This window comes from Mustela nivalis (assembly GCF_964662115.1).
Source record: "Mustela nivalis genome assembly, chromosome: 17".
Lineage (NCBI taxonomy): Eukaryota > Metazoa > Chordata > Mammalia > Carnivora > Mustelidae > Mustela > Mustela nivalis.
The window spans coordinates 50,479,423-50,503,868 of record NC_139036.1 but is presented as its reverse complement, the minus strand read 5'-3'; the positions used below and the strand labels follow the sequence as shown (position 1 = coordinate 50,503,868).

The following is a 24,446-nucleotide window of genomic DNA, read 5'->3' as shown; positions in this document are numbered from 1 at the left end:
AATTGTAACAGAGGAGGGCGGGCAGAGCAGAGGAAGGAGGCAGGGTCGTGGAGATAGAAACTCAATTTTTAAGAACCCAGAACATTGTCAGAATCGCCACACGGCTTTGAGAAAATGGATTAGAGCCCCCTTTCATGTATCTTTAAAAAAAAAGAGAGAGAGAGAGAGAGAAAAGAAACGGGAAAGAAACTTGACCATGCTACAGTAATTGTACCCAGATGCTTTATTTCTTCAGGACTGTTATGCTCCCATGGTTGCTGCAAGGATTTTGTTTTTTAATATTTTATTTATTTATTTGACACAGAAAAATCACAAGTAGGCTGAGAGGCAGGCAGAGAGAGAGGAGGAAACAGGCTCCCTGTTGAGCAGGGAGCCCGATGTGGGGCTCGATCCCAGGACCCTGAGACCAGGACCCGAGCTGAAGGCAGAGGCTTAACCCACTGAGCCACCCAGGCACCTCTGCTGTAAAGATTTTAAATTTCTACAAAGAGCAGAGGCCTACAGTACCGATTCCGCAGGGGGCGGACCTGTTGGTTTGCAACGCCCATGGGCAAAGGGCTTTGGGCTGTCAGGCAGCAGGGGCTCCTGGGACCTTCAGGGAAGGGAAATTGTTTCCTGGCTCTTCCTTTTTTTTCTTCCCCAGCTAGTTCTTATCTCTTATCTTGATGCCTGGGCTGTGGCCCCGGCCCCCTCCTCCACACACCAGGGCCAAGCCACCCAGAGAGCACCAGAGACCTGACGTTTGGGGCCTCCTCTCTCAAAACAGTACAACTTAACAAGTATTTCCACGTTTCGGGCTTGCCAAAAGCCCTCTGACAATGTACTCCTAAGTCACTGCCCCAAAGGCAACCACCTCTTCAAGAAGCATCTTCTAAGGCAAGATGGCGGCGGGGGCAGGGGCACATTCAGTAAGGGGCCTGACACTCAGTTGGCCTTGGGCAGCTGAGCCACTAGAAACAGGCCAGCTCTCCCAAGTGGGTTTTGGCAAATTGCCTCCCTCAGAGAGCCCAGCCTCTCACTGGGGGCCACTGCTGCCAGCCTATCTTTCCTGTGGCATCATCTTCTTTGATAACAGGGGCCGAGCTTGATTCCAGTGGCTTCGCACAAAAACCTGCCTCCTGAGTGAGCTCTTTCAGAGAACAGGAAGCATTTGGAGCCAGCAGAGGGCCATCTGCTAGGCCTGACTCATCGGAAGGGAGGCCAGAGGCGAGGTCCGAGGGCAGGCTCAGGAGACCCGCCTGGCACAGGAGGGCACCAGGGCCCGGAGCAGACAGGGGAGGACACAAGGGAGCACTCTGGGAGCCCAGCACGGTCCCCTTCCCCAAATACACGCCAGGCCGAGCTCCTCATCCGACCGCCCCCCCACACACACCCCGCGACACCCCGCGTCTACGTGCCGGGCTCTGGCACGTGCTCCTACCGCCGGGTCCCTCCGGCTCCGAGTTATTTGCGGAGCCGGTCAGAAACCCAGGCAGCCCACTCCAGCGCTCCCAAACCAGAGTCCTCCCCTCCGAGGAGAATGCTCGCTCTTCGGTTCCAACTATTTATATCCAACCTGACACCAAATCAGGGAGGACACAAACAAATCATTAAAAAGGCGGCCTCCCCTGAGCGCCCAAGGTACACACCGGGCCTGGAAACTGGGCTGGCGCTCCCGGCCCTCAGCGGCCAAGGCGGCTCCTCCGCGGCTGCAGACAGCAGACCCCTTGGCGGGACTGGGGGGGGGGGGGTCGGCCTTGTTCGGAGCTGAAAGGGTCGGCTGGCTGGGAGCCCCACATCCCGGGAGCTGGCTGAGGAGACCCAGGCTGAATGAAGTTCAGCTCGCAGAGAAGCGGAGGTCCAGGAAGGTGGGCTTCCAGGGAGCGCCGGCGGGAAGCCAAGAGGCATCCGAACCGGGCCACCCCTTTCCCCGGACCCACTCCTTGTCACAGTTAAATGATACGAATTCTACAGCTTTGTGAGAGTTCAGAACGCTTCCCTCCATAACCAGGGCTGTCTCGTCCGGTGTTTGGATCCTAAGAGCGAGCCTGACACAAGCAGGAGGGAGGGTGCCCCGTCATCACAGAGAAGGAGGTGTGGGGCTGGGAAGCCTTCAACCACGGAGTGATGAGGGGACAGGGCTGGAAGCCAGGCCCTGGAAAAATGTAGGACACCTCCCAATATACCCTGCGTCCACCTGAAGCTCCTGAACGTTCCAGTGAAACCGGACAGGTCCTAGGTTGTCTGTGAGGATGCCCAGTCAAGACGTGGCGGGCTCCGTGTGGTACAGAAAAGAACACTGCATTTTAACCCAACAGGGCGCAAAGGCGCCCACAAATAAGAGTGTGATGACCGCAGGGGTGGGTGAGAAGGTGTCATCTACGGATCAACAAGGCCCACAGTCTACACCTTGGAACCACCAAGGATCTCTGACGCCTGCCCCCAGAATCTCAAAAAGTTCACCAGAGTCATCTCGGGGAAAGTTTAATCCTGGTCTGATCCGAGGGGAGGAGGCCTCTGGAAGGGGGAGGGGCCCACCCCGGCTGGCTCTCTACTGCCCACCCACAAAGGGGAGGGGTCACAGCAGGGTCCTGCCTGGGAGCAGTTTCTCTTCGGTGACATCCCAAACCACACGCAAACCATGCACGGTGCTGCTGACAAAAGGGCCACTGTTCCCAAACGGGCCACTCGGGGTCCTGACACTGGGAGACACAGACGCTCCACTGTTGGAAAGCCCCTACAGCAGCAGTGAGACCAGCACCCATTTACCAGAACGTTCCCCTAATGGCCGTAGCTGCAGGTGCCTGGTGACTGCCTGGCCACAGAGGCCGGACCCAGTATCTTCCGCAAAACCACCTGACACCAGAAGCTTAAAGATGCTGAAACAACTCCTTTCCACGTGATCTTCCACTTCCTTTCAAAAGCCAATAGAGTTCCACCTGGGTGTAGACCAGATGTCTGAATGTGGGTGAACCCCAGTGTGAGGCTGTAGGAGCGCCCTCTGGTGGCTGGAGAACGAGCTCTTCACTCCCCATTGGGCGGGGGGAGCTCTCTGGGCCACCCCTAAATCATTGCTTCTAGGCTCAGACTCGGCTCCCCTGCCCCTGGTGCTCCTGTGGGACCCCGGAGGCGGGACCCGCCAGGAAGAGTCTCCACAGAGGCAGCCACCAGACTGCATCCCCGGTCCCAAACATATGAAGAATACCGGAGGCAGAGAGGGATCAAATGCTCACCACCCCCTCTGCTGCCATGCCTCAAGCAGCGGATCTAGAAGGCGAGAGGCTCATTTGGGGTATCTGGAGGGGGAGGGAGGGAGAGACACGGAAAAACTCCTTTCTAACAGGAGGTCTGAACTTGCTGTCAAAGGTCAAGAATCTTAAGACTTGGCCATTCTGTAAAGGCCTGCTGATCTTTGAAGCCTCAAAAAGGGAAAGTACCCCAGGGCCCTGTCCCCTCCATCCAGGACTCTTGTCCGCCAGCACTAAGCAACACAACCGTCCACGGAGGTCTGAGCCTCAGGCCGCCAGCATTTAAAATCTAGATTCACCTACCAGCGCGCTCTAAAGCCAAGAGTCCTTTATTCGGGAAAGTCATTGGACCTTCCCTAGTTAGGAGGGTTTCTTGCCGGGTGGATACCCAATGTACAAAGAGAACCACAGCCTCAGTTGTGAAGCCAACTGCTGACTATCGTCTGCACGGAGAGTTCGAAAGACCCCACTTACCCCCACGTCCAGTGGGTGCGCAAGCTGCTCCCTGGGCCTCCACAACCCAGCTGCCTCCCTGGTCACATCCATTGCTCTCACTACTGATGAGTGGTGAGTGACCCCTTCCACAACCGGCGCTTAGTGTACTCAGTGACTCAGAGGCATCAAAAGCTGCTGTCTTCTTTCTCTCTCTCTCTCGCTCTTCCCCCATCTCTCTCTCTCAGCCTTCTAAGACTGGTCCAGGATAATAAGTAACCCGCATTAATGAATACTGCTTGCCACTGTTTGAAGTCGGTCCTGGAAGACTGCAGGCTGAGATTCAGCTGTGTGCGGTACTTCTCCCCACTTTTAACAACGACAAGCCAAGATCAAAGGGTTCGTGGCCAGCGGTTCTAGCTCTCAACAGACCTTCTTCAGCCTCAGCGGCCTATCCATCCCACGTAACTCAAAACATCTGCAAAGCCCACACCAGCCCCTGCCACCAGCCCCCCACGGCCCCCTCCCTGGAAGAGACACCCCTCCCCACTCCCCGGACAAAGTCCTACCTGTATCCATTCTCAACAACCTCGGCGGACCTCACGTTCGCTGTGGCCCTCAGGGTTTTGCTGGACAAGCCAACCACAGTGGGTGACAGTTTGCACTTGAAGTCAGCACAGGCCCACTCCTCTTCCTCGTTCAAGGTGGGGAGATAGCCACACACGACCTTGAGGCTCCCCAGTCCCCCGTTACTCATGTAAGCCGTGTTTTCTCCCCCACTCCTCACATATTCGAGGTATATATCAGAAGTCAAAAACATCTGGTAGGCATTTTCCTCCATCACCGACTGGATCTCGGTCTGCGCCTGGTCAAACATGATGGAATCAATCTGTTGCTTCTTGATGCCATCTCTTATGTAGGTTTTGGTGGCCGGTTTCAGCTGCTTGGAGACGATGCTGTTGTTCTCAATGTACCTCTTGTAGATCGCTTTGGCTACTCGTAAAGTTTTGGTATCCTTCAGGTTCATCTGCCTGAAGCCGTTGCAGGCAAACCAGAAGTCTAAGGTATCCACGCATTTGTCCCTCTCCAGGAAAGTGCGGAAGAGATAAGCACCATCTTGATCGCCCAGCAAGGAGTGCAAGGACTTGGTCCACCTGGTCAGAGGGGAATCCGGGGATGCCCGTCCCTCGGGCTCCCCCAACCCATCCTCGTTCCGCCTGGCGTTGGAAGAGACAGGCATGGGTTTGGTGACCTGGCCCTTTCCTACCCCGGGCTGGCACGGCGGGGTCTCCCCTTCTTCCCCGGGGACCGGGGGCCGGGGGGCATCCTCGTGGAAGCTGCTGCTGGGGTCTGGGAGGCGAGTCACCAGCACAGCACTGCTCATGGTGAGGGAGTACTTCCTCCCGAGTTTGTCCTCTTCCCCCAGCTCTTCTCAGCAATCAGCTTGGTCTCTCTTTCTCTCTCAAGTCAGCAGGGGCTCATCTGAGCCTCCTTTCTGGAAAGAAAAGGAAGGGGGGAGGTAGGGAGAGAGAAAGGGGTATTGATCTAATCAAAACCAGATCTACCCAACATCAAAGCAAGAAAGTAAACAGGCTTTTCAACTCCTCAAATTCAAATCAAGCAACCCAGCTATCTGCGAGGTGCTCATCTAAAGTATCAGACGCTTTTTCAAAGGCGAAATCTGAGCTCCCTGCACAATTGGGGGGGAGGGGCGGGGAAGGTGCGCTGCGAGCGCGGAGGGTGGGAGGTGGGGGCGGAGGGGCCTGGAAGGTGTAAGACTGAATCTTCCAAAAAGCCCCTGGGCCGGGATGCACGCAGGGCAGCCTCAGCTCCGCACCGGCTCCGCTGCGCTTTCTTCCCCTCCCCTCTGCTCCCCCGTCCCCCCGTCCCCCCTCCCCCGATAGCATCAACTCCAAAGACGCGCACACGGAGCCGCCGGGCTGTGTGCAGGTGAAACCAATTTCGGTAAATTTCCCCACTCGGCTCTCGGCACAGATAACTCGAGCTCCAAACGTGCCCTTCCCCGGCATCTGGTTCCCATTCCCCCACCCACCCCTTCCCTCGGCGCTCCCCCTTCCCACTCCTTAAAAATTCAGAAGATCCGCGACCGAGAAAGAAGCCCGCCCAGCGAGGGGCGGAATGGGCTCCCAGCTGGAAAACGCCCCCCTCCACCCAGATGTAAATGTGAGCGGCGCCCCCGCCTCCCGCCAAGAATCCGGCTCAGTCTACACCTCTGGGTTCCCCGTTCCCCCAAACCAGAAATCAACTCACTCAGACAAGACTTTGATCTTCAAACTTTGCGTGAGAGGCAGAGAAGCCTCAGGACCCGCCGCCCCCCTTCGCCCCCACTCCCGCCCCCAGCTCACCTCCCCGAGCCACAAACCCTACAAAACCGGATCAGAAACCGTCTGTCGCTACCACTGCCTGTGCCAAGAATCCCAAACTCTACTGACCTCAATCCTGTCTTTTTTCCGAAAGAAAAAAGTCTTATCTAACCAATAAACACGCCGCTTTCCCCAGCACGGGAAGGATCAAACTAAGGAGGGTAGGGGCGGGCCGGGGGGGGGGAATGGGGCGCGACCCCGAACGAGAGGCCTCGCGGGGGGCCGGGCTGGGCAGCTCGGCCGGCGGAGTGGCGGGGCCGCCGGGAGTGCCGCGCTGCCCCGGCAGAGGGAAGGTGGGGCGGCCCCGTTACCTGGAAGACGAAGGCGGCCCAAGGCCGGGATCTCATCTCCGCCGAGCCCCACCGGCCCGCCCCCCCGGCCCAAATCCAACCGAACGCGTCCAGAGCCCCGGCGAGCGGGCCTCCGAGCGCGGGGCCGGAGCCCCGGGAGGCGCTCGCGGCACCCGGAGCCCGAGCGCGGGTCGGTCCCCGGCGCCGCCGCTCGCGAAGAGGCACGGAAAGCAGCAGCCTAGTCCAGAAATGGCGACGCGCGGAGTCTCTGCCTCTCCGCACAAGGGGCCGGGGTGGCCGGGGGCGCGGGGCCCGGGCTGGGAGGAGGGACGCGAGGGACGCGGGGGACGCGGGCGCCCCGGGCTCGGGCCGCTCCTGCGCGCAGACTGAGCCTGGGCCAGTGCTCGGGGCCCCTAAGCGCGGACCAGCGGCCGGGAGGGGAGGAGGGGAGGGGGGCAGAGAGGCGGGAGGCGAGGAGGGGGCGGAGGGAGAAGCGGGGGGGGGAGGGGGCGGGGGGAGGGCAAGCGGGGGGCGCCGCCACCCTTTCATCCCACCTTCCAAAGGCACTCCCGCGCACACTCACACCCCGACTCACATCCATAACAACGACAGCGACGCGACCCCCGGGCGTGGGGAGGAGGGGAAATCTGCCCCCTCCCCGCCCCCGCCGCAGCCGCCACTTGCAGAAGTCTCTCCGCCGGGGGCCCCCGCCACCCCGCTGGGGAGGGGGCCCCGGGCGCAAGGCGCGCGGGGCGGCCCGGCCAAGCCCCCCGGAGCGCCGGGCGCCGGGCCCGCCGCTCCCCTCCGCGCCAGCTCGGAGAGCGCCCCGAAATAGCCGGCCTGCCAACTTCAAAGGGCCGCCGGCACATCAAAGCGCGCGGGCCGCCGGGCCGCCGCGGCCTCGGCACTCACCATTGATCCGCGGGCGCTCTCCGCGGCGAGACCTCGCAGGCGCCCCGGGCAGGGCCCCGGCCCCGGCCCCCGGATCGGCTCGCGGCGGCAGCCCCGGGCCCCCCCGGGCCGGTCCCGGCGTCGGGGAACATCGGGAGTCGCGCGGCAGGGGAGGGGGTGCGGGGAAACAACAATCCCGGGATTAGAGCGAGCTCCACCGGGAGGGAGGGTGAAGCGGCGCGCTCCGCCGCCCCTTTTATGCAAAAGACCCGAGTGGGCCTCCGCCCCCGCCGCGGCCGCCCCCGGCCCCTCCGGCCCCCGCCCGGCCCGGCTTTCAACACAGGTCCTGTTTCCAGCAGTCACTCCGCGCACCAAATGTCCTCCGGGCGCTTCCAACAAAAACTGCGCTGTGGATTTAACTGTGCACTTCAAAGGCGCGAGCCGAGCGCACGGTCCTGAAAGGGAGGTACGCGCCGGCCGCGCCCCGGGCCGCCCCCCCCCCCCTACCCGGTGCCCCGGCCGCCCCTCCCCGGGGCCGGCCGGCTCACACCGGCCCTTCGGGCCCGGGCTCGGCCCGGCCGGACCCCCTCCTGCCCCCGGCGCCCGCGACGCGGCTCGACGCGACCTCGCCCCCTGTCCGAGGGGGGCTTTCTTTGAAGCGGCTCGGCTGGGGCCGCGCCTCCACCCCCACCTTTTACAGCAAGGCTTTCGGCGGGGGAGACGGGCGCCTCGGACGCCGGGCGGCCCCGAAGTCCATTGCAGCGCGGGGTTATTTTTATTTCCCAGCTCTCGGGTTGTTACTGAGTTGCCAGGACCTTATCAAAGCGCAGCCGGCTCCAGCCGACTCCCCCGGGCCGGGCTCGGGGAGCCAGTGATCCCGCCGCGCCAATCACAGCCGCGCTCGGCCGGCCCGCGCCGCCCGCCTTAAAGGGACAGCGCCCCGCGCCCGCCCGGCCCGGCCCGGCCCGGCCCGCCTCCGCCGCACGCTCCCCTCCCGCGTTAACCCTTCCCGGGTGCTCCTCCGCCCCTGCCCGGCCCCCGCCGCCCCGGGGGGCGCTCGCGCTCGCGGCCGGAGTTCCAACTTCGTCTTTCAAGTTCTGCGGCCTCTTTGCTCCGGCTTCCTCCCCCGGCCTGCCCTCGCCCTCCCTGGCGCTGGAAAGCAACAGTTTATTGTAGCATTCTGGCCGTGGCGAGAACTGCAAGCAAGCAGATTTTTTTTTTTTTTTTTTTCTATCATCAAACACTCTTCCACCTCTATTCAAGTTTCCCTGGGAATTTGGGCTGAGAGGATCTTGCGAAGGGAGTTCCAGCCCTGGGATTCACTGGCCAAGTGTCAGAGGGCCAACGCGGGCCTGCACGCAGAAGGCTCGCGTGTGCCCCTGTGCGCGTGTATCTAAGTGTGGGTTAGAACCACCGCGCACTTTTGTGGATGTGTGAAGTTGGGGGGTGTGAATCTGCCAGGACAGGCCTGAGGGCCGCGGATGGGCTCTGACGCCTCGTTAAGAAGCATGCCTCCGTTCCCTGAAGATTTAACTACAAATTCCCAACCTGGCCTCCAGAACCCTTTTTGTGCACATACAGAACATCTTTCCGTAACAACTGCATTCCCAACACGCTATGGCAGGCATCGCCCAGCCTCCCATATGTTCCATATTAAACAGACACGGAATGTCTTTTTTCTCCTTGATCTGCAGTTTTAATGGATTGAAAACTCTTCACCCACTGTCTCCTTTGAATGTCACCTCCCCACAGGCCGCCAGTAATGTTTATGAGGCACAACCTTCTCTTCTCACATAAGGTAACAAAATATGCCACAGACCTGGACTGTCTCTGGCTATATATAGGGTTGATCCCTCATATGATAAGCTATTAAATTTTCCTCTTCCTGAGAAACTTAAAGGTGTCAATCAGATCGTTTCCATAAAAGAAAAGGGGAACTCAGCACTGAAGGTGATGAGTGAGGCTTGGGGTGTCTGGCTCTACTCACTTTTTCTTTTTTTACTTGCTTGTTGAACTTAATGGATGAAAAGCTTTCCAATGCAGAGGTGCCCCTAACCTGTCATGACGCCTTCAGAACTTGGAAACACGCAAGAGATGCGTCTATTTAGGATTCCATACGAAAAGAGAAAGCTCATGCAACACCCACGATCTGCTGGAAAAGGGCAGGCAGCAGGGACTGTGCTCCAACTCCCCTTGTCTATGGGGCTGGGTCAAGGGGAGTGAGTACCTTCCAGCCCAGACTTTGGAGCTCCTGAGTGGCGAGGTGGGTGGCATCTCACTTCCCAATACCTGCCTGTCTGTGTCCACGTTCTGCCCCTCTGGGCTCACCTCCCCAGGCAGCCAGGCTGGCTGCAAGCCCACAGTCCAGGCTATGAAATATGGCCACCTCAGGGCAAATTGGGAGGGCCGGTGGGAGAGTGTGGCAGGGTGACTCATCTTTGCCTTGGGACAACTGCTGGGTGTGAGGAAACTGGAAGCCAGTCCACTTCAGGTCGGCTCCATCTAAGAGCCTGGCCTTCCGGAATGCTGGTATGTGGGACCCATGGCCAAGGACACACCCACCCCCTTCTGCGACCGACCCCTCGAGAGCCAGGAGCCAAGCTGTCCCTGTGATGTATTTCTGCACATGCTCACTCTCCCCCCTCCTTTAAAGGCCACAGAGGGTGTTATTACAGGAACAGAAGTGTATACTGAGGAGGAATAGATTGCCACAGAAGTGTCCGCGATATAAACAGCAGCAGCGTCCATGTCTGTGTGTGTGTACACACACACACACACATACACACACACAATGTGGGGGAGGGGAGATAGAAAAATCAAAACATCCAAAATCAAATAAACAATGATCAGAAAGAGGAGGCTTTAAAAAAGGAAGTGGAAACTTGGTCTTCATGGGTAGTTTTCCTTCCCTCCCAGCTGTCCCCACAGACCCTTCAATGCCCCCCACCCCCGCCAGCCCTAATCATCACAGGCTTGGCTTGAACCAAAGACCCTCCTGCTCCCTCATTATCCCAGGGCTGCAGCAGCGGGAAGGAGGGAAGGGACATGGAGACGCAGACACAAGGCCCGGTTTGGTTCGCATCTTCTCATTAATGACCCCTCTAAGAGACTGATTTCCAGAACAGGTGCTTGGTCACCTTGACCCAACGGCTCCCCCTCCATCTCACCCCTGCTCTTTCCCCTTCCCCCTTGATTTCAGATCTGGTGGCACATTTCCCATCCAGCAGGAAGCTGAGCCAAGTGTGGAGAAGCCGGGAGCCCTCTCAAGGCTCCGGGTCTTTGACTACTTGTTGATAATATTTCTGGAAGAGAATCCAAAGCCCTTTGCTTATACCCAGCCCCTTTCTCAAGATAGCACAGTTTTCCATTTTTCCCCTTCTCCCTGGCAGCAGTGCTATCATGTGACTTGTTGTAATCCTGCACAGTTGCCTGGAAACTGGAAAGCAAGGTGATGTATTTCTGCACATGCTCACTCTCCCACCTCCTTTAAAGCAAAACCCTATAGAGGATAAACAGCCTACTTTGCCTAAGTGCACACAAGTTTAATAAAGCAGAGAAAGTAAGTCCTTTCTGGAATTACGTATCAGATTGAAATCCTAGAATCCCAGAAAATGAGGACTGGGAAGCATCTAGCCAAATCTCCAAACTTTGGTCAGCCCCCTGCTTCCCCCACCCCCCAAATCCCTCTGGTGTGGAAGTCATACAAGCTGTGAATTCAGAGAGCTCAGACCCAGGACATAGTTTTCTAAGATTCAGTGACTTTGTCTTTTGTTTCTTTGGAAAAGTGCCACCTTAGACAATGTACCTTTGTTTGAGGAGGGAGGCGGAGAAGGACACAGGTAACCTTTCCTAAGACGGCAGGTCTCATGTGTTCACCTGCAGAGTAGAGGAAACAGGCCCTCAGAAGCCTGTTGTGAGGATAAGCAATCAGGCAAATAAGTGTCCGGCAAGATGCTTGCGATACAGGAGGCCCTCCAAACTGTTCCTGCAATAGTCTGTTGTCCATTCTGGGAAGAAACACAGCGCCCCCAAAGCAAAGATGCCCCCCAGTTGGGAGGCCCACTCCTGGGAGCAGGGGACCTGGAGGCTGCCAGGGAGGTCCCACAGAGGGGAGCCAGCCCTGCCACCTTCCCGGCAAGGAGGGGGAAAGGGGCTGTGCTTTTCTGCTCTCTCTCAAAAACAGTCCTCTCCTGTACCCAAAATGAAACAGCCGAATTTTCCAGCCAGGGGACTCTTTAAAGTGTTATCTGATCCAACCCGCCTTTTAGGATTAAGCCAGCGGGAGGTGAAGAGTTGTTTGTTTCCCAAGATCACTCCACGCGGCGTGCTGGAGCTGGGCTGAAACCTCTGGAAGGTTCTGACTCCCAATTCACCCTCTTTCCGTCCTCCCGGTGAGGAGACCCAGGATAGAGCTGGCTAAGAGGGGGGGCCTGAGCTTCTCAAGCCCCTGATTTCCACTGCGGAACGAATAAACAGGATCACAGGATCAGGGCTGTCTTCCTAAAAGAATCACCCCAGGGCTTCAGCCTGAAATTCCACTGAAACACATTTCCTTCTGCGCCTGCTTAGGGATCACGCTGACCCTAGGCTATATCCATCAAGTCTGGGATGGGTGGCAGGTGTTTCCATGGGCATCTCAGTGGGGTGGGTTCACCTGAGGGAGGACTGACTTTCACAGAGAGGACAACGGAAGAGGAAAAGGCGGACTCCACTTCCCCCCAGAGCCCCCCCCCCAACTTGCTCTCCCCTAGCAGAGCAGGGACTGGGACGTCAAGGTGGAAATTTTGAAGCCACGGGAGAGACGGGGAGGTTTCTCTCAGAAATCCTATCCAGAGAGAAGTGTTGGGGAAACTACTATTTGTTAATAAAATGAACGATAACACGTCATTTAAATGTTAAATTTAAAACAGAGCTAATAGTGTAAAACTTCCTAATCTGATTTCCTTTCAAGTGCTTTTCCTATTTATTATAAATGGAGCTACAAATGGCCGGGCCTTTGGCACCCTGCCATCCATCATCTCAGAGTCTGGCTTCTTAAGAGTTGGCCTGAGCTCCTAACCAGGGGAGACCACCAATACCCAAACCAACCCAGAAAGAGGTTCCGAGGTTTGACATTTTCTTCTGCAGGGTGTCAAGCAGACGGGCCCACGGGAGAGGCCGTTTGGGGGAGAGGAGGGGAGAAAGTTGGGGGGAGGCGCTGGAGGAGCATGCGCAGTGGCTCCCCGTGAAACCTTGCTGGTAAATAGGTCTGCGTTGCCAAGCTCTCTCCGCAGACTTCGGTTTCTGCTCCCGAGGTTTCCTCCCGCTCCTCAGACACAGCTTCTGGAAAGTGAAGGTTTGCCAAGCTTGGAATGGGTTCCTTTACTCTTTCACGTTAGTTTCTCCATTTGCTCTGAGCATCCCCAAAAGCTGCTTGAGTGCTCTCTGGTCTGCGGGGTGGGGGTGGGGGGTGGCCTGGAGGCTAGGCAGAGTCGGGGCTGCTCCAGAACACCGGGAGAGGCTCTAGGTATTGCCTTCCGGTGCAAGAAACGCCTCTCTGTCAAGTCCTCCACGGGATACTTAATTTTTTTTTTTTTTTTTTTTAAGATTTTACTTTTTTGTCAGAGAGAGAGAGAGCGCTCGAGCTTGTGCAAAAATTTGCAGGGGGAGGGACAGAGGGAGAAGCAGACTCCCAGTCAAGCAGGGAGCACGAGGCGGGATTCGATCCCGGGAACCCAGATCATGACTCCAGCGGAAGGCCGATGCTTAACTGACTGAGCCACCCAGGCGGCCCAACGTGCTGCTTTACTACGTAAGCGGCGCCCACTCCGCTGGCTTCCGCGGGCTTCGGAGCGCTCAGATAATGTGTTGGCAAATGTCTTTGGAGAAGAGTCTACACTTGATGTCTACACTTCCTCTCCTCCCATTGTCTCCTCAACCCCCGATAGTCTTGCCCCCTTCATAGAGCCTTTCCAGGCAGGTGAAATCCGTCCTAATGGGTAAATTCGTGGGATGATTTGCTCCGGTCCGGCTCCACGTGGCTGCGGCCTTGCTCCTTCCGCTCCCCGCAATTTGAGCTCCCCCTCATCTGACAGGACTTTCCTTACCAGGAGCATCTCCACCTCCTGCTGCTCCGCATGCCTCCTGCCCCCACCTCACCTTGAAAGAAAACCTACTTTGTCCCTGTTGAAATCAGCTGTCCTCCTGGTAGGCAGTGACATCACATCGCCCCACTGCCTCAGTTAGAAACCTGGACCATTTCTAGATGGCTCCACGCCCTCATCCGCCCCCACTCGGTCATCCAGCTCTGTTGACTCCGTCTCCTAAAAATTTCCTACAGTCACCACCTTCTCCCCATATCCACAACCACCGACCAGGGCTCGGGCTCTTCTCATCTCTTGCTAGGAACAGCAGAACATTCTGTTCTCCCGGCCTGCAGTAGAGCCCCCTGCCTCTGGGGCCCCCGACATGTTGCCACCATAGAGACCATTCTGTACTCCAGAACTGACTGTATCATCCCTGGCATCCAATCCTTTCTTGGCCACATATATCCTCCAAGACAAGGCCCAAAGCCCATTGAACGGTGCCCAAGGCAGCTGGTCCTGCCCGGTCTCCAGCTCTGCCTCCTGCTGGCTTCCCAGGCCCATGCCGAAGGCGGTCCCTCATGGTGGTTCCTGTCTTCTCCTGCTCTGTGCCTTTGTGCTTGAGATGCCCTTGGCCAGCAGGCCACCCTCTTCGGCTTCTTCATTCCTCCCCTGCCTTATCGCCCCCGAAGTGGGGGACACTCTTCTTTGTGGTTCTGTGGCACCTGGGGCTCACCTCTAGCAAAACACCTGTCCTACCTGCTCAGCCATGGGCTCCGAAGAAGGTGCCATGTTTTTGACAATTTTTGCCTCCCTTAGCCCGGTCCACGGTTGAACCCCGTCGTGAACGTGGGTGATACATGAAACGTGGCACAACGGATAGAACATGGACACAGGCCCACTGGCACGGAGGCTGGCCCGGGTCCCGGCGCCGGGTCCTGACACCCTCATGGCAGAGTGAAGCCTTTCGCTGCCGTGTCATGGGGAATCATGGTTGGCATCCTCCAAGCAGACCTCAATACGCCCCATGTCCGGGCACTCTGCCCCATATCATTCTCTCCCTTTGAGCGTGCTGAGGCTAGCTGACTTGCCTCCGACCAACAGAATACAGCAGACAGGGCGGGATGTTCCTTCTGAAATTGGATTATAAAAAGATTGTGACTTCTCTCTTTGGTGCTTTTTTAGGATGGTGAGGCAACCTTCTGGAGGGGAGAGGCCCCGGTGGCAAGGGAGAAGGCCTGCCACCAACCCAGTGGGTGATCTTGGAAGTTGAGTCCTACCCAGCCAAGCCTTCAGGCTCGGGTAGGCCCAGCATTAACCTTCCTTAACCCCCCTGTCCGGTAGTGGACCACGTGGAGCCTGAGGCCGGCTAAGCCACGCCCAGATTCTGGACCCACGGATTAAGAGGCTTCCTTTCCAAAAGGGTGAGGCCAAACCAGCAGGTCCCTGAGAAGTGTGCTCTGTCAGCTAACAGGGCTCATGCTGGGGACCAAGTGTCAGTCCATCCAGGTTCTAGGAGCCTTTTCCACACTTAGACACAACAGCGCATTGAGGGGAGGAATGGTGACAAGAGTAAGCTTGCAATCATTATAACACATCTGAGGTTCTTCCAAGGTTACTGGATGTTTCTGTGAAAACATATCAGATTTCTCCAAATAGGTTATGAAACGCAAAACCGAAATCGTTTTGAGATTTTCCGGAGTTCCAGGCTAGGGACATTTGATCACACTTAAAAACAACATCTACCCTGCTGCCACCTTTGCCCAAGTTATTGGGGTTCCCCCCGCCCCCCGCGGAAATGGAGAGACTGGACTTATCCGTCTAGAGGGTAATTATGAATATTATTTATTGCTTCAGATTTAGAAGAGGGAAGCCAACCTTCCACTTGGAGTGATAGGGAACCTGCACACAGAGTTGCTAATGAGGGGCTCTTTGGGATTCAGATGGGAGCCCAAAGTAGGAGGGGCTGGGGCTCATTCTTTGAATGATATATATTTTTAAAGATTTTATTTATTTATTTGACAGAGGCACCGCGAGAGGGAACACAAGCAGGAGGAGTGGGAGAGGGAGAGAAGCAGGCTTCCTGTGGAGCAGGGAGCCCGATGTGGGCCTCCATCCCAGGACCCCAGGACCAGGACCTGAGCTGAAGGCAGACGCTTCACGACTGAGCCACCCAGGTGCCCCCTTTAATGATATTTGTAAAGCAATCTTCTGAATTCCTATCACTGAATTTGGATTTGGGGGAGAGAATTTCTGAATGGGAACTGTTCCCACTCCCACCCACTCCCCCAACTGGGGACTTGTTCCCCAGGATGACTCTGGGGAAGTCTTTTTTTGTTTTTGTATTGTTGATGTGACCATGTGACCGTTGGCTGCACAGGATGCAGTACTTAATGACTTCCTTAGCAAAAATACGAGTATCACCAAATTTAGGATGTGTGGATTGAGCGTCTCCTCCTGTTACTCATGTCCCATTAATAAATATTCCCCAATAATACTTTTGGAGTGTGGAAAAAAGATACAGCAGTTAGCGATGCTACAAAATCTGTCTTGATAATTTCGACACATCACCCCAACACTTCGGGGATGTTAGGGAAAAAATTAAGTGGAAAAAATACGCCATGAGCTAACCCAGCTCTCCAGACATGGAAGACTGGGGCATGGTACGACCAACAGAAGCCACGATGAATAGACCGTGTTTTAGTCGAACACACCGTTTCCGCTCTCCCTGAACTATTTCTTTTTTGCAGAATTAAATTTTTTTCTCAAGGTCAGCTTGTTCTGTGCGTCAAATCTGTCTACCTGTGTACCGCTTGGCACTTGAATCCATTCATTCACACATCAGAAGATGATTGGGACCTGGCCACCTGCCTCGGGGTCGCAACAAGTTGAGGAAGGGGCTTGCTCCTCCTCCCTTTCTCAAAGCCAAGGTCAGAGAAGATGGGAGCACAGGGAACCAGGTGTGAAGGGCAGGTGCGAGACAGTGGCCTGCCCCTGCCCCGTAGAGACGGAGCTGTCTTCCCAATGGCTGCTGGGGGCAGCCCTGGAGAAGCCCCAGCCACAGGACAGCTTTCAGAGGTCAAGGCCAAAAAGCCTGCCTGGAAAAACTCTGCCACTCAGTTAGGGCGTGGAGGGGGTGGGGCATGGCCATGAGGCCTTCCCCCCACCTCAAGTCGGCCTTCTCAGGTGACCACCCACTTCCTGTAGGTCTAGCCACTTCACCCGAACTTGGCTTTGCAGTAAGACAGGACCCTCCCAACCCCCACCCCAAGCTTTAACCTCTTCTCCCCTGACAAAGGCCGCCTTCCTTCCTCCTGGCCAGCCTCCCCCGGGGGTCCCGCTCTGAATTTCCCTGTGAAAAGGTGTCAACCTTACACTCTACAAGACAATGGAGGGCCTAGCGTGCCCTTGGGACATGCTTAGCACCCCCTCCCCACAAAGAAGGGACCTCCTCCCGGGAAGCCAGGAGAGAAGAGGAAGACAGGCGCCCCATGCAGCGGGCGCCAGGACCCCAGAGTGGATCCAAAGGCCAGAGTGCCTGAGCTCTGCTGCCTGCTGTCTCGGGGCAGGTGGGGTGGGGAGGAAGACCGCTATTCGACCAGGAGGGCTCACGGTGGGGGCTCTGAGCCCCTGGGGCGGGAAAGCCTGGGATCCCTCTTCCCTGCTGGAATGGGTGAACCGAAGCCCTGGGGTAGGGGGCGGGGGCGGGGACGCGGGCGCTGTGGGCAGCTGGGAGCTGGCCCCCACAGGTCCCAGACAGGAGGAAGCTGTGCCTGCTCCAGAAAACCACGAACGCTGAGAGCCAGGGAGAAAGGCAAGGTGAAGCAGACTGGCCTGGGCGGGCTTGGCGGAGCCTTGCGGGCCATGGGAAGAAAATGTTTTTCTTTATCCTAAAATGTAATTATGAGCCCAGGGGAGTGTGGCATAGGGGTTAAACATGGAGGCTCTGAAAAGGGATGCCCGGCTCCCCACAGAGAGAGGAGAGAGTCTGACCTTGCTCTGTGCCTCAGTTTCCCCAAGTATAGATTGGGAGGAATGGCGGCACCTGGCTTGGGAGCTGGTGTGAGGGTTAAGTGAAGTGATGCCATCAAGTGGCCGGGACCCCTGGGAAGGATGAATCACCCCGGGCTGGGCCAGGCTCCCCTGCAAAGGACACCCCGCCAAAGTCTTTTGGGCTCTTGGAGACTCCCTTCCCTTCACCATAAAATGGGAATAAAATAACAGCATGTTTCAGATGGAGCTGCAGTGGAAACGTTCTAGCCAGTAAATTTAGTTTCTGGCACCAAACGGTCTGCCGAGGCCGGCTGGGCTGTCGGCGCACACGTTGTCCCGTCGGTGCTCACTGCCAGCCTTCAACTAGGGTGAGGACTGCCACCGGCCGACTTCATCTGAGTCTCCTCGGAAAGCACCCCCAGCCCCAAGCCTTGCTGCGGCGACAGTAAGGGAACTCCTGCCCAGCATCCGCACCCCTCGCCATGGGGCCTCTTGTCACCACCAGCTCCCGCCCTCCAGGCCTGTCCCCAGGCTCAGATATGAGCAGCCTTGGCGTGTGTTAGGATCCTGCTGCTCCTCCCCAGAGCTGTAAGATGGGCTCCACGGGGCGGTGTTGGGAGAAGGGGGTGCCCATCCCTGGACCCCCTTATCTTCAAGGCCGCCAGCCGCTCCCTGTCCCCTAGAGCCTTCCAAAGGAGCTTCGCGGCCTTGGCACCAGACACACGGCACGGCGTGCTGCTTCTCTTTCTGTTTCCACAATTTTTTAACCATCCAGGTGTGACTACCAAGTTTCTGATAATCCCCCCCACCCAGCACATTTGCTCCTCTCTTTGTAAATCCTGCAAGATGCTGAGTTCCGATGACTCTTCTCAGTACAGATCTCATCCCTTAATCTTATTCTGCGTCAAAAAAAAGCCCTTGTTCAAAGCTGGTCCTCGGGGAGTGCGTTAGGATGGGTGCAGGCACGTCCAGGCTTCCCGCCGGGGTGCGTTTTCTGTTGCTAGCCAGGGGGGCTCCTGCCCGGGTGTGGGACGAGACTGGTCTTCCTCACCCACAAGGCTTCTGTGTGTCTTTGAGATACTGTGAGCTGTAACATCTCGGTGTTGGGGGGGTGGAACAGGAGGCTCAGAGAATGACAAGGGTCCAAGACTGAGCCTCTGCCGCTCCTCTCCAACCCTCTGGCACTCCGCACGCTGACGCAGTGCTCCCTGTGCACGCTGTGCCGTGCCCTTTGCCCCATCTTGTGCTGTGTGTGTCTGGCACGGGGCGACGGTGTCTTGGAGGCTACTTACCCTGGGACCCCAGAGCCCTCCTGGCACAGCTGCATCGCGGGACACTGAAGGCGCATGCAAGCCCACCCGCTACTCCCACCAGCTCTGAAGCCCACGTGGGAGCCCACAGAGCAGGCAGGCATTAGTGGCAGAGAGGGACAAAGGGGTTTGGTCATCCCAGAAGCACTGGACACTGGCTCAGCTGTGTAGCCAGGACCCACGGCCAGCACTTTCCAGATTTTGTTTTCTTCCCTGGTGGGGGCTGAGGACCGGGGAGGGAGGCTGGATGACCTTACTAGGTGCAGAGCGCCCAGCACAGTGTCCCTGAGGCCTGAGGCTGGATGAGTGTGCAGGGGCAGGAAGGGGCAGTGGGAACATTTGGGGGCTTTCCAGCTGGGTCTTCCCTGCTGGGCCTTGCCCACTTTCAGTAGCGTGAACAGAGGCCCCTCGAGCTTTAGGAACGGAGCCACAGGACACATCTCTTCATTGACCCTGTCCTCCAACCACCCTTCATGGATGCAAGGCTGCTCCATCCTCTGCTGGTCAGCCGGAGGCTGGGCTGCTGGCCATGGCTTGGGCGCACGCTTCCCTCCACAACTTCAGCTCCATGGTGGGTGGGGGGCGGTGGGCGGTGGGGGGGGGGGACCCCTGACCCCGGAAGAAGAGGATACCAGCCAGGGATGTGTGTAATTGGCCCATCCCTCTTTGGCGTTGGCCTGCAGTGTTCCCATCTTTATCAGCTTCTCGAAGCCCTAAGTTTCATAGGTCAGACCCCACTGGGGAGATCTGAGGCCATCCCTCCAAACCAGCATCAGGTGAGGACGTCTAATTTGGTCCCAGCTCTAGGAAGCCAGATTGCTGATTCCTGCCAGACACTTCCTCATCAACAGCAAACCTGACGTATCATCACCACCTGCCCGAACCCTGTGTCTGCTCTCCATCGGCTCTATCCTCAGGCAGGGAAAGGCGGTGCTAGCTCTTAGCCCCCTTCCCCAGAACCTCAATACTCAAGTTAGAAGTCTCTTCTATAAATGTACTCTTGGAGGTGGCCCTTATTCAGGGGTACCCCAGGCTGGGAGGAGAAGGGGACAGAAGAGAGAGACACAGTCACAGGAAGTCACAGTCATGCCCATTCCAGGACAGTCCTCTTTCCCACCCTTCTGCATGTGACCGGGCCTGGCTGCTTGTCTTGCATATATAACGTGCACGTAAATGGCCAACCAGACCTGCACAGAACCATCAGTTGCTGAGACCAAGCCTATCACCTCTTTTGTACCTGGCAGAGTGCAATGAAGGAAGAAGCAGAAGAATTCATGCATGAGAAGCCATGCTGGAAAGTGGGAGTCAGACATACATCAAGTCTCAAATCCCGACCCCACCATGCCCTGAAATAAGTCATATATCCTTTTTTTTTTTTAAGATGTTATTTATCTATTTGACAGAGAGAGATCACAAGTAGGCAGAGAAGCAGGCCAAAAGAGAAAGGGAAGCAGGCTCCCCGCTGAACAGAGAGCCTGATGTGGGGCTTGATCCCAGGACCCTGGGATCATGACCTGAGCTGAAGGCAGAGGCTTAACCCACTGAACCACCCAGGCACTCCAGTCATATATCCTTTTTAGTAAGTTGTATATCCTTTTAAACCTTAATTTCCCCATCTGCAAAACAGAGCTAAGGCTCACATCCACTTTCAAGGGTTGCTTATGACTGAAATAACTTCCAAGCCATCCTTCTTTTAAAATGTTGAAATAAAATGTTGAAATAATTTTCAAGCTATCCTTTTTTTTTTTTTTTTTTTAAGTGCCTCCCACTTACCAGGCCCCGGCGACCAGGCCCACGATGCTGTGGGCATCACGACAGCAGATGCCGAGCGCCAGCCGTCGTCCCTGGCCGGGAGGAAGCAGAAGGGCCACTAGTCGCCGTGAGGATTAACCTGTGTCCGGTCCAGGAAGCTGAGCCGAGAGACAGGGGCAGCAGGATGACCACACTCCGGCTTCTGGACCCAGTCCGACATTGCTGTAGATGTTTCCAGGCTGACCCCACCCCAAGCACAGGGAATCCAAGGCCTGTGCCCAGAGGGAAGGTGGGTCCCAGGAGTCACTGCCAGCGATGAGTCCCTCCTTGGCGCCATCTTCCCTCACAAAGAGCGGCTCTGTCTGAACCCCCAGGGCCCAGGGCAGTAAAAGGGCCATAAACCAGAGAGAGTCCTGAGTAGTTTCCTCTCTGATAAGGGCTTCAAGCGCTCCGAGGAGACGCTGGGATTTCCGAGTCTGGTCCTTGTGCCCTAGATATTTGAATTCTTGGGTCAGAGGCCACGGAGAGAGAGGAGGCTGAGGAGAAGTCCTCCCAGGGGACGGAAAAGGCCGGCAGGGTGAGGGGCGGGCTGCCGAGGGCTTCGGGTTGTAACAGCAGCAGAGCGGCTGAGGTGAGGAGACACTTGCCGGGGGCCGGGCTCTCTGTGAAGGAAGGGGTCACCTCATTTACTCCCCCGCCCAGCCACTCCCCGTGGCAGACGCTACTGTGACCAACCTATGTCACGGGAAACACAGGCCTGGGGGCAGGACCGGCTTCCCGGCTTGCACAGCACAGTGGAGGACGTTGAACCCAGGCCCCCCTGTCTCACTTCGGGAATTTCAAGATGGCGACCGCACAGGCCCCTTGGAGTTGGGGGCTGTGTGACTGGCACTGATGACCTGCCCACGGAGCCAGCCTGTCTAGAGGGCCCCAGATGCTTGGCGAAGACCACGTGGCAGGAAGTAGTGGTGACACCGGGTGGGGAGGCCGGGCGGCGGCAAAGGACAAGGCTCAGGGTTGGTTCTTGGACTCCTCCTAGCCCTCCCTCTACGCCATGGGCAGTGCTGCCACCAGCTTTGCTGCCAGCAAAGGCTCAGAAAGGGTAAGTCAACAGCTCAGGCCCACCCAGCTCTCTGATAGGTGGATTCTTCTGAGAAGGCAAGGGTTTCAAGGAGAGCCAGTGTCCTGGAAGATGGCAACCTTCGCTAGCTGAGACAAGCCTCTGGGGCGCTGGAGGCACCGGGCTGGAAGGAGCCGCCACGTGAGCATCCGTTGAGGACAGAGCTGTGGGCTCTGCCACCAGGAACTCGTGTGCCTTGGAGTCCGGGGTGCAGGCCCGGTCTTGAGCTCATGGAGTTTTCTCGTATAAATTCCGGTCAGTGTCAGCTTCCCGGTCTCTGAATGACAGGTGTCCCTGCTCAGAGGCCTAACACTCCAAAGGTGCCCAGTCGGAAGGCTGGTTTTCAGAACAAGAGCCATCACACTAAGTGTTTATTAATTTTCCAGGTGTCTGTGTGTTCTCACCAATGGCACGCAGCCCCAGGGAGGGCTTGTGGCTGGTGCCCAGGCCTGCGTCCCAGTCCTGGCTCTGCCTCCAGCTTGCCCGCCGGCCCAGGACACTCTGGGGGGTGCCGGGTGCCCACCGGCACAGCAAGAGGCATGGAGACCAGCATCTCTGACTCGCACACACCAGCGCTCTCTACTCCATTCTCCCTCCTCGCCGCATGTCATATCCACAGGAGACGGCATAATCTCACCCTGGCTACGGCTGGGCCCACTGGCGAGGAGCAACAAGGCTGCAGAAGGCCACAGGCTGTCACCGACGTGCTCCTCCCCGTGTGCAGCCTGCGTGGGCCTCCCCGGAGGGAGTGGAGAGGGGCCAGGCTGTGACTTTGGTCTTGGCCACGGCTCCAGCATTCGAGAAGGATAACAGGAAGGCCAGCAGATGCCAAGAGGTTGGGACCCACTTCTTCCTCCGGCTCCCGTGGCCTCTTCCAAAGAGCCATCATAGTTCTGCTTTGGGAGGAAGGGCCGGGTTTCCCAAATGCGCGTAGACTTAACGAGGAGTCTAGGATGCGGTCTTGTGTGTTCCTGACATACCCAAACATTCAGGATTATGTGTAATAGGAGGGATTTGAAAATAACATCCACGTCTGCAAAGGGACCGATTAAGTAAATCATATACACGCCGCGGGCAGTACACAAGAACATTATGTCGTCATTTAAAAGGCAATGGAGTGGGACTCCTGGGTGGCTCAGTCGGTTAAGACCCAACTCTTGAATTTGGCTGAGGTCATGATCTCAGGGTCGAGAGATCGAGCCCAAGTCGGGCTCCTCACTGGGCGTGGAATCTGCTGAAGATTCTCTCTCTCTCCCTCTGCCCCTCCCTTACTCTCCCTCTTTAAAAACCATAAATACAAGGTAATGGGGTTGCAAGGATATTGGAAGTCCATATGAAGTCCACTCCAGGAAGCTAGAGGCAAAAGTGGTATCGAACACATAGTCAAACAGGCAAATGTATAGAAAAAAGACTTGAGCTGCAGACGGTGGGATTATAGATCATTTTTCTCTGGCTTTTTGTACCGTGTGAGTGGGCTTGCGTTGCCAGGCCTGGATGGTGACATTCGGTGCCATGTGACCCTACCCCTTCTTGGGCACAGCTGATTGAACCCCGCGCCGCCTTGTCACTCACGGGCGGCCCATCACGGGCTCGCCGGCGCCACTCGACTGGACGAGTCAGGCCTGGAAAGAGGAGCTGGGTTGTTCGGTTTTTCTCTTGAGCTTGGAAATTTGAACTGAGAAACAAAGAAAAAATTGTGCTCCGTGGGAGCCAAAGCTATAGAAAGGGGCCAGAGCGAGGCTGAGGGGATGATGGCCGGGGAGCTTTTGAAATGGTGAGGGGCCGTGCCCTGAGGGCACCCCAAGCCCCTTGTGTTCTTGCAAACACACCCCTATTTTCCCTTGGGGTCAATCAAGTGGGTCTCTGGTCCTTAAAATGGAATAATATTACTCTGTGTTTTCGGAGCTTCTACGATGACAGTGTATGACTTTTAATGAAATAATTCACTGCCAAAGAGGGGATCCATTGGATCCTTGGCAACCCTGCCATTTTAGAGAGCCTTCAGTAAGGTCAAATATTTTAAATAAGCTCAGCGTCGCATCATTTCACCAGGGTTACGGAAGAGCTGGAGTTCAGGGCCATTTGGATGCTTTGCAGCCCAGATCTCCATCTGGTGGCGCTGGCATCAAACACCCCCAGCCAGGACCCGCAGGGGGGGGACACCCCGACAGGCCAACAGAGCCTCGTCCCTCTCAGAAACGTCAGCCCTGAAAGGCAGCGTGGCCTCGCTTGTTTCGTGCCGACCCCGTTTTTAGACAAGAGAGCGCACGGGCATCGGCACTGCCTCACGCAGCCCCTCACGCTCGCCCGCGCCCACGCACGCGCCCGCCAGAAGACCAACCACCTGGAAGGAGCAGACAAGGAGATGGAAGAGAACGCGGCATCCGTTTTACGGACGTGAAGTCCATTTCCTCCGCGGGGGGACTTGTGTCCGTGAACCTGAACAGGTAAGAGTGATACATCTCTGACCCTATAATCGCTGAGCATTTCCATTCCTCTCACGGGCTTCTCCCCTGGAAGGCTTTGTTCTCCTGCTGCCTCAGACTCCGGGCCAGGTCTGCTCACTAGAGAGGGCAGCAGAGGGGCCCCAAACGCTCTCTCTTCCTGGATGAAATGCACAAGCCCCCGTTCCCCCGTCTGCCAGCTTCCGAGGACCTTCTTCCTCCCTGCTTGCCACGCAGATTGCTGGGCAGGAAAGGCCCAGAGTGGGTGACATGGAGAAAAGGGGGGGGGGGATGTATGGGGTCTCCAAGCCCCTCGGGCACCTGGGGAGAAGGCAAGAATGGTACAGACGGGTGGAAGCTGCCGGGGCCGCCTCGGTCCTGGGCTCCTGTCCCAGTGTCACGGCTTTGCCTTTCCTGGGCCTCGATTTTCTCGACTATGAAATGGGAATGTTAACAGGGAAGGCAGAATGAGGAAAAGGACACAAGGTCTACGCTAATGCTTGCTGCCCTTCTGCTGAGGGAACCAGGCTGCTTGCCGTCA

The 24,446-nt window shown here is 57.0% G+C and overlaps 1 protein-coding gene and 1 long non-coding RNA gene across 6 annotated transcripts in view; one reads left to right on the top strand and one right to left on the bottom strand.

Annotated features, from left to right (window-relative positions):
* AXIN2 (axin 2) overlaps nucleotides 1–8,069 on the bottom strand; it is a 31,266-nt gene extending 23,197 nt beyond the window's left edge. The window contains exons 1-2 of one of the 5 annotated variants that reach the window (XM_082706748.1): nucleotides 7,916–8,069; nucleotides 4,229–5,154 (exon numbers count right to left, since the gene is read on the bottom strand). In XM_082706748.1, coding sequence (XP_082562874.1) covers nucleotides 4,229–5,043 — 815 coding nt within the window. In that variant the 5' untranslated portion in view covers nucleotides 5,044–5,154; nucleotides 7,916–8,069. Of the gene's footprint in view, nucleotides 1–4,228; nucleotides 5,155–6,354; nucleotides 6,759–7,245; nucleotides 7,694–7,915 lie in introns of those variants that run through there. The other 4 variants (XM_082706746.1, XM_082706747.1, XM_082706744.1 and 1 more) reach the window with 4 other exon arrangements.
* Nucleotides 8,070–12,448: 4,379 nt separating this feature from the next.
* LOC309851465 lies at nucleotides 12,449–16,060 on the top strand. The gene is made up of 4 exons (XR_014304784.1): nucleotides 12,449–12,559; nucleotides 14,472–14,588; nucleotides 14,946–15,114; nucleotides 15,312–16,060. It is a non-coding gene; the product is annotated as an uncharacterized lncRNA (long non-coding RNA).
* The last annotated feature ends 8,386 nt before the right edge of the window (nucleotides 16,061–24,446 follow it).